At 49.7% G+C, this 18,383-nt stretch overlaps 1 protein-coding gene across 1 annotated transcript in view; it reads left to right on the top strand.

Moving 5' to 3' along the window:
- Nucleotides 1-8,651: 8,651 nt before the first annotated feature.
- The window catches only part of LOC102422034 (CD177 antigen-like), an 18,658-nt gene continuing 8,926 nt past the window's right edge, over nucleotides 8,652-18,383 (top strand). The window contains 12 exon segments of the mRNA XM_023743594.1: nucleotides 8,652-8,667; nucleotides 8,915-9,062; nucleotides 9,064-9,092; nucleotides 9,774-9,893; nucleotides 10,039-10,144; nucleotides 11,010-11,020; nucleotides 12,692-12,832; nucleotides 13,083-13,265; nucleotides 13,935-14,054; nucleotides 14,200-14,316; nucleotides 16,621-16,761; nucleotides 17,010-17,195. Of these exon segments, the coding sequence (XP_023599362.1) occupies nucleotides 8,652-8,667; nucleotides 8,915-9,062; nucleotides 9,064-9,092; nucleotides 9,774-9,893; nucleotides 10,039-10,144; nucleotides 11,010-11,020; nucleotides 12,692-12,832; nucleotides 13,083-13,265; nucleotides 13,935-14,054; nucleotides 14,200-14,316; nucleotides 16,621-16,761; nucleotides 17,010-17,195 (1,318 nt within the window).

Here is an 18,383-nt window from a genome sequence, read left to right as displayed (position 1 = left end):
CATGTGCTCCCTGACTATTAGGGCAGCCTCTGTCCTCTGCCTGGGGGACTTTCCTGTGGTCACCCTGCTTTGCCCATGGGCGGTGCCAGGCATGGGGTGGGGAGCAGCACAAAAACCCTAAGACAACAGGTGCTCCTAGACCAGGAGTGGGGATTGTCTGCCAAGGATCATTTGGATGTTTATATCATCATTCACAGGCCATACAGAGTTATCAACTTAAAAATTAACCTGCTGTATTTGGTCAAACCTTTAATTAACTCACCCCTAATGCCTTGGCAGGACCAGACCAAATGATTTCATGGGTCTCATATGGCCTGTGAGCCATACGTGCCCCACTCGTGTTCTAGACCCTGTCAAAGTAAGAAATGACCAAAGCTGTGGACGATTTTTATGAGTTTATCTGAGCCAAACTGAAAACATATGCCTGGAAACAATGTCTCAAATCCTGCAAAGAACAGCAGTTTTGAAGCTTATTTTGTACATTATACTCAAAGGAAAAGATGAAAAAAGTGTCTTAAAATCCATTAGGAGGTGAGAAAAAGTATAGCAAGGAAATCTCTAGGGATGGATAAAAGGCAGAATGAAGAAACACTTTTTTATGTGAGTGGATCAGGACAATTAACATTATAGCATGTAGAGAGGGAATGCAGGGAACCCGAACACGAGGGCTCTGAGGTCTTCTACTCTGATGCCAGAGGCTCCGCCTTCAATTGGTCTAGCAAAGAAAATTACTCTGACAGGTGAAAGGTATGTTATCTATCATGCTTTAAAACAGGGAACGGGCCTCAATTAAGACAAAATCTGATCTTTGCTAAGGAAGCTGTAGGCCTGGGACATGACTACCTGCCATCACCTGCCCAGTTGGGCATTTGTGACCAGATCATTCTCTGTGGTTACTTCTGGCCAATGAGCTTATTAAGCCTGAACATGGACCCTGAGCTTGTCTGGTTTACTGTGCAGCTTCATTTTTTAACAATCCCTAGAAATGGCAGGTGGGACACAGCCCTCCATATTTCCACCTGTGAGTGGGACACAGACATCGGAGAGAAGCCCAGAGGGCCTGTTAGACCAGGGGATAGAAATCAGTCTCCTTCTCCACCTCCTTAGCCACAGCCAGGTGCATGTGTGAATTCCCTGTTCTCTGAGTGTCTCAATGTCACCCCCTGGAAGTCGGAAGGAGATCTGCAGCCAATGTCAGGTGCTGCACCAGTGATGCTGACCAGGCACCAAGGGGTGGGAGCTGACACTGAGCCCTGGACAGAGGTGGGCTCTGACCTGCAGGCTGAGAGACAAGTTAGGACCTAATCACTGTGGGTTCCCAGCCTCCTGACTCCATCCCAGGACAGGGTGAGCCCAGTGAGAGATAGGCACTGTCCAGAGTATTGAGTTGAATGTCAGGAGAACTGTCCTCCCAGGGGGATGTACTAAGGCAGGAGGAGCTTTCTGCCCCCAAGGTCTCACAGAAAGGTCCTGATGAGGGTTCTCCTGAGACTTTGGGGAGAGGGTGCCGACCTAGGGAGCTGGTCCCCAGAAAGCTGTGTGTGTTTCCCATCACAGCTTTGAGATGCTGCATCCAAGTCATCTGTTTCCCTGTCAGTCATCTGCTCTAGGCCTCCCCAAGGGGCCCAGGATCTGGAGCAGCTCCACATGGAGACTAAACCAGGGCATCTTGTGAGTTCCTCTGTTAGGAGAGGGGAGGCCCCTTGGGACACTCAGCCCCTCTGAAATGAAAGCAACCATGGATCCTGGGTTCTCCTGTCCCATCCTGCACAGGAAATGCCATTTCTTCTCCCAAACACCATGGGCTGGTGAGATGTCTTCAGGAACCACAGCCAGCTGTATTGGACCAGGGACCTTTGGGATGGGGACTCATCTTCTGGTATTCTGGGGTCTGGTGAGCTGCCTTTTCCCCAGCTAGTATCTCTACCTGGGACGGAGGATCCAGAGTGTCTGCGAGGTCAGGGCTCTGTGAGAAGACAAAGAACACAGGCTGCTGCTCAGGCCCCAGGAATATTAAACGTCACTCACAGGTGGAAATATGGAAGGCTGTGATTTTCTGGGAATGAAGTGGAGCTGACCCCTTGTAGTCAGGTTCCTGTCCTCCCTCCTGGTTATAAGTTTGGTAAAGAACTGATCCTGGGACATCCCTAGGCACTTGGTGGCCTCCTCCCAGGCTGACACCAATGCCTTCATGTCTATAAGGAACATGCTCCAACCAAAAGTAACACACAGGGTAACAGGATTCCATTGTGTGGTTTCCCTCACCCATTTAATGAGTGTTTACTGAGAACAAGCCATACATGGGTCCTGCACTCGTGTTCCGTAGTTTAGTTTGTAATATTAATGTGTTTGAGAGAGGAGGCAATTACTGTGTTTACCTACATTACCATCTTGAAGGGAAGTGCCCCCTATTTAGGTTTATTCCAGTTGGGTACTGGAAGGAGGTGTGAAAAAGATCCACGTACTCTGATGCAATTTTGAAAGTCTCATTAGTTCTTCATTTGCTTTCACTCCCCAGACCAGAATATATACCTGTGAGCTGAGGAAGCCTAATGGTTGGTCTAGGGATCCACAGACACCTAACAAGGCCCTGGGGTGGAGGAGAGGACAGGGCTCTGGCTGCAGACAGACCTCAGGTGACTCTGATCAGCTTCTCATGGTCTGTGGGACTCCGCTTTAGTGCCTGTATCTCCCTGTGCCTTGGCTTCCCCTCAATGAAGTACGATGAATACTTGGCTGCAGGTTGTCAGTGTGTTCACTGTAAAATATTCATAGTATCTGACTAAACCTTGGGATAGGGAAGCTGCTTGAATAGGAGGCATCTGTTATTGATCAACTCCAAGAAAGAACCCCCTGGGCTAATCCCTGGTGGATGAGGAGCTGCCAGGAGCATCTTTTCTCCTCTCACTTGACGCTCCTAAGGCCCCCAGGGCAGTCAGCTTGTGATCCAAGGTTGTGTAGTCAGTGTTGATAAAGATGAATTCTTTAAAAATGGTGCTAGGACAGTATGTACAAGGAAATGGTAGGGTCCTCCTCATTGGGGGGGGGGCGACTATGATATTCACCTGGCCTCAATGGTTCACCCCACAAATTACTTATCAATTAGTCCAAAATGCAACAATGTGGCATTACAATCCCTATGTGATGCACGGGAAAGACACATCACCCATGTAAAATATTGTCAAAAACAATTTAAATGACTCTCATCGTGTAGACATAGACAAACCCAGGTTGTAGGACATTTCACGGGGATCAAAAGGCTGGGGACACTTCTAGATTGAAGGAGGCCTCAGAGACAGGACGAGCGAAGTCAGTGCATAACCTCGGGTTGTCTCCCCGATCAAAAACAATGTAAAGGATGTTTTTGGAACAGTGGAAGAAAATTGAAAATGGGCCAGTTATTCAGCAGTATTATACCAATGTAAATTACTAAAGTATGATACTGGTCTTGTGGTTATGTAGCACACAGTTTTTATTCTTAAGGGGGAACTTGCTGAAGCTCTTATCAGTGAGAGTTACAACATCTACAACTTATTTTTAAAATTTAAAAATATTTTAAAATTGTGCGTGTGAAAAAATACAATAAAGTATTAACAATTGGTGAATCTGAATATGTGCATGTCCCTGCAGGTTTTTGGCAGGTTGAAAAATTTTCAAAATAAAAATATTAGGGCACAAAAAGAAATAATCCTTTGAAGACGGGTGGACTTGTGCCTTCTTGACCCTCTATAGCCCTCTTCTGTGGACTGGGCGCTGTGTGGGGCCTCCCTCAAGACTTAGAGATGAGAAGACAGGTGGGTACAGTCACTTCCCAGAAAGATTATGGCAGTGGCAGCAATAGGGGTTGTACCTGAGGAAATCCCAGGGGGAAGTACTTGTTCCTTGAGTCATTAAGGAAGTGTCAGAAGAGGGTGGGGAAGTGTGTTGGCTGGAGATAACTATGAAGGCAGCCCCACGGAAATGCTAGAGGTAAATCTTGAGAGCAGATTCTGGCATGACACAGGCTTCTTGTACCTGGTGATTCCAGTGGCCAGTCAAGGAGAAAAACGCAGAATGAGTCTGCCAATCTGTGGGCTGAGGTGCCCAGAACTGGCTCTCCCTCAGCCACAGCCTGACATGGAGGCCTTAGAAAGCTTCTTTCCTTCTGTCAGTGTCTGGATCTCTTCCACAGAGGAACGAGGAATTGTTGCCTTTGTCGCACTCAATGAAAAGAAATGAGAGAAGAACAGAAAGAAACTAGTCCTGGCAGTGTTGGGCGAATGCCCCAGGGCTCATAACTATGACACCCTGTAGCACTGATCATGTAAAGTAGTGTTTATCACTGTTACTATTTCTGTTCTGTTATGAAGTTGGTATTCCTAGAAATTCACAGAAGAACCCCACGCAGAGGTAGTGGTCAGGTGCTGGCCCCTGGAGTTAAATCTGTCCGCAGCTTTGAAGTGGGTGTACTATGTCCTGCCCCGATGCCCTTGGCCAGCTGGCGTAGGCTAACAACATCTCAAAGCTGCCCCTTCTCTGGAGAATAGCCCTCGGCCAGTGGGAGCCACTAACTACACACCTTCCACTCCCTCCACTCAGGGGCGGACTGGATTGGAGGTGCAAAAGGGTGGCGCTCTTTCACGGCGGGTCCAACTCTGTGGTGCAATGTGTGGGATTGAACTGAGGTGTGATTCCAGCCTAGACCCCTCCTTCTTTAGACTCCTTGCTCTCCCCTACCTGCTTCCCTCACTGCCCCTTCTCTTGAGAATGCTCTTTCAAGGAAAGGGCTTGAGAAGTCCTGTCTCGGGTTCTGCTTCTAGGACCTCCATCCCAAGGAAAGCACTTTCTAGCTGTGTGTGATGTATTAGACATTCTAGTCACTACAGCAAACACATCGCCAAGTTAAACTTCTATGGTTTAGCATAATAGATATCTCCACTTGCAGCCGATTGACTTGGTCAAGTATTTGGGGGGAGGGAGGTGTGCTCTGCTTTACTCGCACTTTCAGGCACTGAGGCCAATGGAGGCTGTGCCATCTTCTAGGTGTGGCTCCAAGGTCACCCTTGATGGCCACAGAGATTGGGGCGGGGGAGAAGAGGGGAGAGAAATGCACTCTTGCTTCTTAATCACTCAGGCTCAAAGTGACACCATTCATTTCTGCCCACATTCCATTGGTGGAACTAGTCACATGGTCCACATACAGGCTAGGGTGGCTGGGAAGTGTAGTCCCTACCTGGGAAGTCACCACTTAGTAAGAGCTCTACACCCTGAAAGGATCATGGACCTTTGGTGGGCAGTTATCTCTACCACACTGTGTGACCTTGAGCAAGTTATTTTAATTTTCTGAGACTCAGTTTCTTTACCTATAAAACGGGGCAATTAACAGGATCCCCCACATAGTTGTGGTCATAAATCAATGAGTTGAAACATACAAAGTGCTTGGACTAAGGCTTGGACAGAATAAGGGCTCAGAACATTAACTATTTTTATTATTTGTTGAGAATCCACTTTGGGTTATATATATCCTCACCACCATCCATGATATGCAGATAATCATTACACCTGCCTTACAGAGAAGTAGGGTGAAGTTCACAGATGGGAAGTGATTGACTTGAGGTCCTACAATTAGGGAGCAACAGAAACGGGCCAGGTAGCCAACATAATTTTACACTAAGGACTGTCAGGCTTTTGCTAAACAGCCCAGAACCCAATCTTGGCATTTGCCATTGGAAAGATGCCAGGATCCCAGGTAGGTTGCCTTAATCTCCTGACTTCATCTACCTGGCTGGGTCCCTGACAGCCTTTCCACTCCTGTCTTTATCACTCTGCCTTTTAGCCACTACAGTCTAGCCCTGCTTTCTTTCTCACATAAGCCAAGCTCAGGGCCCTTACTCCTGCTCTCCCCTTTGCCTGGAATACTCTTCCAACCTGTCTTTCCATGGTAGGCTCTTTCTTGTCACTCTGCTCTCAGCTCAAAGGTCACCTCTTCAGGGAGACCCTCCCTGATCCCAGTTCAGTCACTTACTTTCGCATCATGGGCCTGACACTCAGTCATATCTAAGATTTTTTGTGTGCTCAGTGACTGTCTCTCTCATTAGGTTGCGATCACAACAAAAGCAAGGTCCTCATTCTCATTACCATATTTTTTCGTGTATAAGACACCCCCATGTATAAGACGCTCCCCACTTTTCCAACCTAAAATTAAGAAATAGATATTGTAAATATTTTGCTGGTTTTCCTCTTTAAGCCTTTTTCTTTTTTGGCATCTTAAGATTCCGGTCAAGGGCATGTACCTGGGTTGCGGGCACATCCCCAGTAGGAGATGTGCAGGAGGCAGCTGATCGATGTTTCTCTCTCATTGATGTTTCTAACTCTCTATCTCTCTCCCTTCCTCTCTGTAAAAAATCAATAAAATATATTTTTAAAAAAAGAAATCGATATTGTAAATATTTTGCTGGTTTTCCTCTTTAAGCCTTCTTCTTTTTTGGCATCTTAAGATGTTCCACAGTCTGATCATACACTCAGTGGGAGGAGGTCCAAATTGTCTCGCTGCAGCTCTATTTCCATGCTCTTTTGCATTGCTGATTATATTCAGTTTGAATTTTGCAGAGTAAGACAATTGCTTACAGTATTTATCTTTTTTATTTTTTGACATCTTTATGGGGTCAGAACGCTCTGGTCCCTGTTGCATCTGCACACTCTCCACCTCCACCTCCAATTACGGCATCAGCTGATGTCAGTAACAATAAGGCTCATGACTTGAGGAAGCCAGTTTGACAAGGTATGGGCAGTTACGCACCTGCGCACCTGCATGGCTCCCTCCTCAGCTTACTTCTGTGTATTAGATGCCTATCTAAAAAAAAAATAGCGTCTTATACATGGAAAAATACAGTAGTCTTTCTGTATCCCAAGCAACCAGGACAAAGTTCTGGCATAAAGGTCAGCCTCAGTAAATATTTGTTGACTAAAACAAGACATTTAATGGATGACCTGTTACCCTATGTACCTCTTTGCCCACCTTCTTTCCCCTCTTCCTCTAGGGACCCTGCTTGAGGCCATGCACATCTTCAGAGGGCGCCATTCACAGAGCAACAATGTGAATCATCAGGGAGGAGGCAGTGTTTCAAAAGTGCACAACTTATATAAATGTAGTGATGGCTCTGTTGCTATCTTTCCCTCCCCTACAATCATTCATTCATTCATTCATTCAATCAAAAACATCTACTGAGCACCCACGATATGCAGAGTTAGTGGTGCAGACACAGTAGGAGAGAAGAGAAACACCTCTGTGCCTGTGTGGCAAATTTGAAACTTGCAAACAAAAGAAAAATAGAAGGTATAAAAATGTCAAAAATAAGTAGACCATTGTGAATTACACATTCATTTCTCTTTCTCCTCTGCTATTGTTCTCAGCCTTTCTTTTCAAACTTTGCAGCCTCTGCAGTCACTGACAGATTCCCCATACCCTTTCCCTCTCCCTCCAATGCAATGGGCTAGAGCTGATTTGTAGACACCTGCAAAGCTGATTATTAAATATTTAGGGATTTGGCAAGCTGGTTGTCAAACTGTGCATGGCTTCAAAATCAGACGTGGTGGGAGCCTTTGCACCACAGTAATGGGCCAACATTATGAGATGAGGTTTGTTGATGCTGTTTTTCCAAAAAGCTGGTTTTATAGCACACCACTGTTCCCATCTGTTTCTAGCAGAAAAACTTTGCTTTGTCAAAGAATGTTCTAGTTCTTCCATAGCAATTCCATTCCCCCTGCCATACTTCAGCCCCTTCCTGGGTGGCAGGAACTGGGGACTCTAAGCCTACATTGTGGAAGGAGAGGAGAGAACAGAGGAAGACAAAAGATAAGTAAAAGAAAAAAAGAGAAAGCATGAGGGAAGGTCATGAAATAGGGTATTTGAAAAAAGCAATATGGGGAGGAAAGAGAAAGAAAAGAGAAGTAGGCATCTGTGGAGAGGCAGAGGTTAGGGTAGAAAAACCATAGAGGCCAGCAAAGACCCATCACACAATGTCCTCACAGGAAGTTCAGCCATTTCCCCACCTGGGGCCAGAAGGTTGCCAGGTTGCAAGGACAAATGAGGAAACTACCTTTGCAAACTACCCTGAAACAGTGTGGGAATGGGATCCACACCAATTGAGGCTGGGGTCAGGATGCCTCAGTTTTTAACTGGGAGCCTGCACAACTGAGTCAGAGAGAACAGAGGGGCCTTGAGTCCTGGGTCAGAGGGAGGAGGAGGAACTCGGGTTTCTGAGCCTTTAAAGTTGGTGATACTCCGAGTGTGGGCCCAGGCCTTCTTTAGCAAGGCCCTCCACTCCCCACCCTTTCCTGGCTGCCCTGAGTGAAGAGAAATATAAAAGGGCTCCGTTTCCTGGGGGAAGAACAGGAGCAAGAGAATTCTAGCTGCCCCGACCATGAGCTCCATTCTGCCAGCCCTCCTGGGCCTCACCCTCATGCTGCCCCATGAGTGAAAACCCCAACTTGGGAGGGGATTTCCTGGGAGGATGGGCTCAGATGGATTTTCTGTTCCCACCTCAGGAGTGCAGGCCCTGACCTGTCAGACAGGAATACTGATGATTGGTAGGAAAACATCAGAACTGCCCTTGGAGTGGAAAACAGGCGAGGAATTCTGCATGGATGGCTGGGGTTGCCAAGATTCGCTGATGCTCATTGAGAATGGTGAGAAAGGCCCCAAAGGCCCCAAGCCTGACCCCACCTTCACCTGCACAGGGATATCCCTCCTCCTGACCAACAGTCTCCAAAGACTCCCTCCTCTCATGCCAGGAGCTGTCCCCTCCCCAGCAGGAGCAAGCCCTCAGCAGCCCAGTTGCCTCCTTTTCATCCTCTCCCCCAGCCACGATGAAGACTCTCCCTCTAGCACCCCGGAGTCCTGATCCTCACCTGGCCTGTCTCCTTTTTCATCTAGGACCCGATGTGTTCCTAGCGCTCAGCAAGGAATGTACCCAGAAGGAGGATCATGAGGTCCGTGTCACCCAGCACAGGAAAGGCCCTGGCCTCTCTGTCGTCTCCTACACCCATATGTGCTGCCACAAGAACCTCTGCAATGACCTCTCCACCAGTCTGGACCCTGCCCACCTCTGCAGGTGCGAACAAGGAGTGGGAGGAGGAGGAGCAGGAGAGGACAGGAGCTATGGCAGGAGGGGAGCACAGAAGGGTTGTTCATTTAGAACCCCTCCCTCCTATCTGGCCTGTGCACACTTCCCAGGACTTCCGTGCCTGACACAGTTTCTTCAAACAGACCTGGGGCAGGAACCTGGGCTGCTTTTCTGAGTTCAACCCCTCCTCATATTCTGGCAATGACCTGAACCAGGGCCAAACTCCTTTCTCTATACTGTTGTGCTTGGATCACTCATGTTTCATTAAAGTTTGGGTATATCCTCTTAAAGTGAAATTGGCCTGTAGCATGCCACTGTCCTTTTCTATATCATAAACTGTTTTAGAGCGGGGGTGTGCTTTGTGATTCTCTGATCTTTAGGGCATCTTGTCTGCTTGAATTGTGTAGTGGAGGTTGTGGGTGAAAGCTACCCTGGTTCCTCCAAAGGGCCCCCTCCTGCCTCAGTCACCTCTGCCTCTCCCAGGTCTCATTCCCCCTAACCCCCCGCCCCTTGATCTATCAGCAACCACTCCACTGCAATTTCCAGCACCCCAGGTCTATATGAGACTGAGGAGGTTGATGATGGGGCCACAAAAGCGAAGGGGATAGAAAGCACCAGATTCAAATGCAGAGCCCACTCAATCCTCCCTTCTTCCCTCTCCCCTCCCAGTCCCAGGGTCGGTGCGGTGCCCAGTCTGCTTTTCTGAGGAAAGCTGTGAATCTGCAACAGAGCTGACCTGCCCCATTGGGAACACGCACTGCTACAATGGGACCCTGCAGCTCAGGGGAGGTAAGCTGGGACATCCGGGTCCCTGCTGGCCCTGAGGGTAGCTGAGGGCTGGAGCTCAGAGGAGGGTGAGCCTGACTCCTCAGGGTTGGAAAGTCCCAGTGATGGCATCTCACTCTCCCCCACTCTGCCTGGCCTCTTTCCACAGTTGACATCTTCACCGATCTGAAAGTCCAGGGATGCATGTCCCAAGCAGGCTGCAACCTGCTGAATGAGACTCAGAAAATCGGGGCCTTGTCTGTGAGTGAAGTGTGATTCTGATGGTGAGTTCCTTGTCTGGAAGATGAGACTGTACCCACCCTTCAGCACTGGGGTACAATGACCCTTGTGAAAGTCAGACGTGCAAACACATCCAACCAACACCAATACCCACAAATAATTTAGAAGTTTATTACTCACTCAGTCATGCAAAAAGTGAGAAATTGTCCTGATAGGTGCCATGGGGTGAACATACCAGTAAGAGGTGCCCAGCTGAAGGGAAAGTCAGGCCCAGGGGACAGATATAGGACAGGTGTCTTGGCTGGCTGTGTTGTTGATCACTTTATCCATTGTGTGTGGAAGTGAATGCAGGGTGCATGCTTCTCATGCTGGAAGTGATTCATTACCTTCAGTTCGATTTCTCCACACTCTTGACCTTGAGTAGCCCTAGATCCCTGCCCTCCCCTCTTGCAAGAGCCAAGCAGGGACACTGGGAGGGTCCCCACTCAACCACACAAGCCCAGCCCTTACCAATACACCCAACTGAGAAAGAGACTGGCCTGGAGTATCTCAATGAGAAGCACCAATGGCAGGGAGGAGAGTGGGAAGAGGGCCTTTCTTGTCTGAGACTCAGCTTCCTCATCCACCCACAGCACCCAGTCCTTAAAGCGTCAAGGTGAAAGTTCAGTGAATGCAGCAACATTCCTCTGTGTGCTTGGACTCTCTGAATAGACTGGGAGCCTTGAGGACAAGGCCTGGATGTCACTGACACCAAGGTTTTTAGCCTGAGGCAACACAAGGGCTGGCTCAGGATGTGAAGTGAGCTTATATAGGATTCCACTGTCTCTGGTGGTGACTCCAGAGGACTGAGACCCTAACCCTGCCCTAAAGGGCCTCCAGGATGAGGAGGGGAGACATTACTGATGCAGATGGTCACAGGGCTGCAGTGAGAGGGGTCTAAGGGAGGTCTGAGGAGGAAGATACTAATGTCCTGCAGGGGGGTATCAAGAAGGGCTTCACAGAGGTGGTAACTTTAAAGATTAGCTGCAGTCTATTAGGGCAGTTTTCAGCAAACCGGGGCTCGAGAACCACATGCAGCTCTTTGGCCCCTTGAGTGTGGCTCTTCCACAAAATACTACATGGGGGCGCACATGTACAGTGCGATTGAAACATCTTGGCCCATGCGCAGAAGTCGGTTTTCGGAAAGGAGATAGATGAAAAAAGTATACAAGGCGAGTGCGGATGGGAGAGTTGGAAGGGGTCAACCTCAGTTAATGTACCTCAATCAGATTGAGGACATTTTTAGCCAAGGCCAGCTTAGGAGTACCCTAATTAAGTTAATAACAATGTACCTACCTATATAGTTTAAGTTTAAAAAATTTGGCTCTCAAAATAAATTTCAATCGTTATACTGTTGATATTAGGCTCTGTTGACTAATGAGTTTGCCAACCACTGTATTAGTAGAAGAGGTAAAGGTCATTAATAGGAAGAGGAAACAGCCTGTGCAAAGGCCCTGTGGTGGGAATTAACCTGCTATTTTATAGAAGGGCTCCTTGGCTCTACCTGAGAAGGTCACATCAAGAGGATGGGATGTGGCTGGAACTGGGGGTGATTGCCAATTTCTCACGTAAACAAGGTGGATGTGGGTGACCTCTGCTATTCAAAGCAGAAGGAACAGTGGTGCAAGGCCAAGGAGGCAAGAAATGACATGGCGTGTCTTTGGAATGGATATTGTGGGGGAGTGAAGAGGGTGGTTGGGGGGCCTGGTGTTGGGTCAAGTAGCCACAAAGCCAGACTGAAGGGTTAGTCTTTCTCCTGAGGCACAGGAGCCATGGAAGGGTATTCAACAGGGTAGAACTATCTGAGTCTCTCATTTGATTAGTTCTGTTTAATTATCTGGCCCTCATCTCTGAGACTAGGTAACATTTATTTTCCAGAAGGCATTCCAGAAAATAATCTAATGTAACCCATACCACAGAGACACAGCACACAAACACACAACAGACATAACCTCACTTATCATACCAATGCACACCAAACACCACATGAGAAAAGAGAAGTAGAAATCTGTGGTGGGGCAGAGGTTAGGCTAGAAAAAACATAGAGACCAGTCAAGACCCATCACACAATGTCCTCACAGGCAGTTGAGCCATTTCCCCACCTGGGCCAGAAGATGGGCTGGTTGCCAGGAGAAATGAGGAAAGTACCTTCACAAACTACCCTGAAACAGTGTGGGGGTGGGGATCCAGACCAGTGGAGGTTGGAGTCAGGATGTCTCAGTTTTTAACTGTAGTGGGGTCTGGGAGCCTGGACAACTGGGGCAGAGGGAGCAGAGGGGCCAAGACTCCTGGGTCAGAGGGAGGAGAAAGGATTCGGGCTCTGGGCCTTTAAAGTTGGTGAGACTCAAAGTGTGGGCCCAGGCCTTCTTTAGCAAGGCCCTCCACTCCCCATGATTTCCTGGCTGCCCTGGATGAAGAGAGACATAAAAGGGCTCCATTTCCTGGGGGAACAGCAGGAGAGAGAGAATTCTAGCTTCCCTGACCAGGTACCCTGCCCTGCTGCAAACTCTAGTGGGCCTAATGGATTGCTGTTCCCACCTCAGGAGTAAAGGCCCTGTCCTGTCAGTTGGGAAGACTGACGATTGTAAGGAAAACATCAGAACTTCCCTTGAGATGGACAGCTGACAAGGAGACCTGCAAGGAAGGTTGGGGTTGCCAAGATTCACTGATGCTCATTGAGAATGGTGAGAAAGGCCCATAGGTCCCAAGCCTGACCCCACCTTCACCTGCACAGGGATATCCCTCCTCCTGACCAGGAGACTCCAAAGACTCTCCCCTGCCCCTCCTGCCAGGAACAGTCACCTCCCCAGCAGAAGCAAGCCCTTAGGTGCCCAGTTGCCTCCTCTCCAGCCTCTCCCCCAGCCATAACCAAGACTCTCCCTCTAGCACCGCAGAGTGCTGATCCTCACCCTGTCTGCCTCCCTCTTCATCTAGGACCGCTAGTGTTCCTAGCGCTCATCAAGGGCTGTACCCAGAAGGAGGATCATGAGGCCCGTGTCACCCGGCACAGGGAAGGCTCTGGCCTCTCTGTCATCTCCTACACCCGTGTGTGTCACCACAAGAACTGCAATGACCTCACCTCCACTGACCCTGTCTGGACCCTGCCCACCTCTGCAGGTGCGAACAAGGAGGGAGAGGAGGAGGAGCAGGAGAGGACAGGAGCTAGAAGGGAGGAGGGGAGCACAGAAGGGCTGTTCATTTAGAACCCTTCCCTCCCACCTGCCTGTCCACAATCCCCAAGACTATCTCCTCCGTCAGTTTCTTCTAACAGTCCTGGAGTAGCAAACTGGACTACTTTTCTGATTCAACCCCTCCTCAAACCCCAGTGATGGCCTGAACCTGGGACAAGCTCCATGCTCTATACTATTGAGCTTGGCTCACTCATGTTTCACTTAGGGTTTGGGTATATCCTCTTAAAGTGAAATTGGCTTATAACACTCCACTGTCCTTGTCTATGTCATAAACTGTTTGTGAGGGTGGGTGCTTTGTGTTTCTCTACTCTTTGGAGCATGTTGTTTGCTTGGACTGTGCAGTGGAAGTTGTGGGTGAAAACTGCCCTGGTTCCTCCAAAGGCCCGCCTCCTGTCTCAGTCATTGCTGCCTCTCCCAGGTCTCCCACTGCACCCCCTTGCTCTCTCAGCAACCACTCCACTGCAATTTCCAGCACCCCAGGTCTACATGAGACTGAGGAGGTTGATGATGGGGCCACAAAAGCAAAGAGGGTAAAAGGCACCAGATCCAAATGCAGAGCCCACTTAGTCCTCCCATCTTCCCTCTCCCCTCCCAGTCCCAGGGTCCTTGCGGTGCCCAGTCTGCTTTTCTGAGGAAGACTGTGAATCTGCAACAGAGATGACCTGCCCCGTTGGGCACACACACTGCTACAATGGGACCCTGCACCTCAGGGGAGGTAAGCTGCGGCATCGGGGTCCCTGCTGGCCCTGAAGGTAGCTGAGGGCTGGGGCTCAGAGGAGGGTGAGCCTGATTCCTCAGGGTTGGAAAGCCCCAGTGGTGGCATCTCACTCTCTCCCACTTTGCCTGGCCCTTTTCCATAGTTGGCATCCGCACTGATCTGAAAGTCCAGGGATGCATGTCCCAAGCAGCCTGCAACCTGCTGAATGAGACTCGGGAAATCGGGGCCTTGTCTGTGAGTGAAAAGTGTGATTCTGATGGTGAGTCCCTTGTCTGGAAGGTGAGGCTGTACCCACCCTTCAGCCTTGGGGTCCAATGACCCTTGTGAATGTCAGATGTATAAACACATCCAACCATCACCAACAGTCACAAATAATTTAGAAGTTTATTACACATTTGGGCATGCACAAGGTGAGGGATTGTCTTGGTAGGTACCATGGGGTGAGCCTGAGAATAAGAGGTACCCACCTGAAGGGAAAGACTGGCCCAGGGGGCAGATATAGGACAGGGTGGGTGGGTTGGCTGCTTTGCATTGCACTTTATCCATTGGGAATTCACAATGCAGGCTTCTAATGCTTTGAGTGATGCATTGCCTTCAATTCTATTTCCCCACACTCTTGACCTAGGTTAGCCCAAGTTGCCTTACCTCCCTCCACCCTCATCCATTCCCCACCAATGGTACTAGAGCACCCTAGCAGCCCTGCTGCATAGGAAAGAAAGTCAGAGAGAAAACAGGGTGTTTCATGTGTAATAGGTCAGCAAAAGACAAGTAGGGACACTGGGAAGGTCCCTGCTCACCCACACAAGCCCAGCCCTTACCAGCACACCCAACTAAGAATGAGACTGAGAATGGCCTGGAGTACCACAATGAGAAGCACCAATGGCAGGGAGGAGAGTGAGAAGAGGGCCTTTCCTGTCTGAGACTCAGTTTCCTCATCCAACCACAGCACCCCGTTCTTAAACCTCAAGGTGAAAGTTCAGTGAATGCAGCAACATTCCTCTTTGTGCTTGGATCTCTCTGACTAGACTAGGAGCCTTGAGGACAAGGCCTGGATGTCACTGACACCAAGGTTTCTAGCCTGAGGCAACACAAGGGCTGGCTCAGGATGGGAAGTGAGCTTGTACAGGACTCCAAGGTCTCTGGTGGAGACTAGAGAGGACTGAGACCTTAACCCTGCCCTAAAGGGCCTCCAGGACCAGGAGGGGAGACATTACTGATTCAGTGGTCACAGGGCTGCAGTGAAATGGGTCTGGGGGAGGTCTGAGGAGGAAGATACTAATGTCCTGTGGGTGGGATGTCAAAGAGGGCTTCAGAGAAGAGGTGACCTTAAAGATTAGTTACAGTCTATTAGTAGAAGAGGAAAGGACGTTAATAGGCAGAGGAAACAGCATGTGCAAAGGCCCTGTGGTGGGAATAAACCTGCTATTTTCTATAAGGGATCCTTGGCTCTACCCGAGAAGGTCACATCAAGGGGATGGGGTGTGGTTGGAACTGAGGGTGATTGCCAGTTTTTCAGATAGACAAGGTGGATGCGGGTGACCTCTGCTATTCAAAGCAGAAGGAACAGTGGTGCAAGTCCAAGGAGGCAGGAAATGACCTGGCGTGTTTTTGAAATGGATATTGGTGGGGGAGTAAAGAGGGAGGTTGGGGGGCCTGGTGTTGGGTCAAGTAGCCACAAAGCCAGACTGAGGGGTTAGTCTTTCTCCTGAGGCACAGGAGCCATGGAAGGGAGTTCAAGAGAGAAGAATATTCTGAGTCATTCCTTTTGATTAGTTCTGTTTAAACTGTTTGGCCCTCATCTTTGGGACTAGGTAACATTCATTTTCCAGAAGTCATTCCTGAAAATAATCTAATGTAATCCATACCACACAGACACAGCACACAATACAAACAAAAGACATAACCTCACTCATCATACCACATGCACACCACACACCACAGAAAAAAAAGAGAATAGGAAGCTGTGGTGGGGCAGAGGTTAGGGTAGAAAAACCATAGAGCCCAGAGAAGACCCATCACACACTGTCCTCACAGGCAGTTGAGCCATTTCCCCACCTGGGGCCAGAAGGGGCCAGGTTGCCAGGACAAATGAGGAAACTACCTTCCCAAACTACCCTGAAACAATGCGGGGATGGGTATCCAAACCAGCTGCAGTTGGGGTCAAGATGCCTCAGTTTTAACTGTAGAGGGGTCTGGGTGCCTGGAATCTGGATCAGAGAGAGGAGAGGGGCCTTGACTCCTGGGTCAGATGGAGGAAGAAGGACTTGGGTTTCTGGGCCTTTAAAGTTGGAGAGACTCAGAGTGTGAGCCCAGCCCTTCCTTAGCAAGGACCTCCACTCCCCACCCTTTCCTGGCTGCCCTGGGTGAAGAGAGACATAAAAGGGCTTCATTTCCTGGAGGAAGAACAGGAGCGAGAGAATTCTAGCTGCCCCGACCATGAGCTTCATCCTGCTGCCCAGCCCTCCTAGGCCTCACCCTCATGCTGCCCCTGAGTAAAAACCCCAAATTTGGAGGGGATTTCCTGGGAGGATGGGCTCAGATGGATTTGCTGTTCCCACCTCAGGAGTGCAGGCCCTGACCTGTCAGTCAGGAACACTGACGATTTGGAGGAAAACATCAGAACTGCCCTTGGAGTGGAAAACAGGCGAGGAATTCTGCATGGATGGCTGGGGTTGCCAAGATTCGCTTATGCTCATTGAGAATGGTGAGAAATATCCCAAAGGCCCCAAGCCTGACCCCACCTTCACCTGCACAGGGATATCCCCCCTCCTGAACAGTAGTCTCCAAAGACTCAGCTCCCCTCATGCCAGGAGCTGTCCCCTCTCCAACAGGAGCAAGCCCTCAGCAGCCCAGTTGCCTCCTCTCCATCCTCTCCCCCAGCCACGATGAAGACTCTCCCTCTAGCACACCAGAGTCCTGCTCCTCACCTGGCCTGTCTCCTTCTTCTTCTAGGACCCGAAGTGTTCCTAGAGCTCAGCAAGGGCTGTACCCAGAAGGAGGATCATGAGGTCCGTGTCACCCAGCACAGGAAAGGCCCTGGCCTCTCTGTCGTCTCCTACACCCATGTGTGTCGCCACAAGAACCTCTGCAATGACATCTCCACCACCCTCCCTGTCTGGACCCTGCTCACCTCTGCAGGTGAGAACAAGGAGGGAGAGGAGGAGGAGGAGGAGAGGACATGAGCTAGGGCAGGAGGCGAGCACTGAAGGGCTGTTCATTTAGAACCCCTCCCTCCCACCAGCCTGTCCACACTCCCTTGGACTAACTCCCCTGGCACAGCTTCTTCTAACAGTCCTGGGCCAAGCTCCTTTCTCCATACTGTTGAGCTTGGCTCACTCATGTTTCACTTAGGGTTTGGGTATATCCTCTTAACATGAAATTGGCCTATAACATTCCACTGTCCTTGTCCTATCTAATAAAAGAGAAACATGGTAATTAGCCATACATCTGCTACCCTTCCCATTGGCTAATCAGGGAGATATGCAAATTAACTGCCAGCCAAGATGGCGGCCGGCAGCCATGCACTGAAGCGAACAGGGAGGCTTGCTTGCTCCAGTGACTGCGGACTTCAACATTCCCCGCCTGACTTGCCGGCCTCTCAGCTGCAACTCTAAGCAACTATGTTGCAAATATAGAAGCTAAACCAAACCCCAGAAACCTGCGCTAGTCAGCCGGGCTTCAGCCAGCCGGACTGCAACATTGTATCAAATACAGAAGGTAAACAAAGGCCAGTAACCTGCTTTCAGCAGCGGAGGTAAAGCTGGCCCAGAATAAAAAAATAAAATAAAAAAGGAGCGGTTGGGAGCTTCAGTCACCCGCCAGCCTGAAAACGGCCCTCAGCCCCTCACCCAGACTGGCCAGGCACCCCAGTGGGGACCCCCACCCTGATCCAGGACACCCTTCAGGGAAAACCAGCCTGCCCCCACCCATGCACCAGGCCTCTATTCTATATAGTAAAAGGGTTATATGCCTCCCAGCACCGGGATCAGCATGACAGGGGGCAGCAACCAAACCCCCTGATGGTCCTGCGGCTCTGTGTGTGACAGGGGGCAGGGCCACAACCTCCCTATCCACCCTGCTCTGTTCGTGACAGGGGAAGGCGCCCCAACCCCCTGATCAGCCCTGCTATGCGCCTGATAGGGGGGAGCTCCCCAACCCCCTGATCGCCCTGCTCTGTGGGTGACAGGGGGGAGCTCCCCAACCCCCTGATCGCCCTGCTCTGTGGGTGATAGTTGGAGTGCCCAAACATTAGGTAAGTCTCGCTCTATGGTGATAGAGAGGGGGAGGCTCAAGCTACGACGGAACGAGGCATGAGTATAATGATCA

This window comes from Myotis lucifugus, unplaced genomic scaffold (assembly GCF_000147115.1).
Source record: "Myotis lucifugus unplaced genomic scaffold, Myoluc2.0 scaffold_402, whole genome shotgun sequence".
NCBI lineage: Eukaryota > Metazoa > Chordata > Mammalia > Chiroptera > Vespertilionidae > Myotis > Myotis lucifugus.
This window is presented reverse-complemented; position numbering and strand designations above follow the sequence as displayed.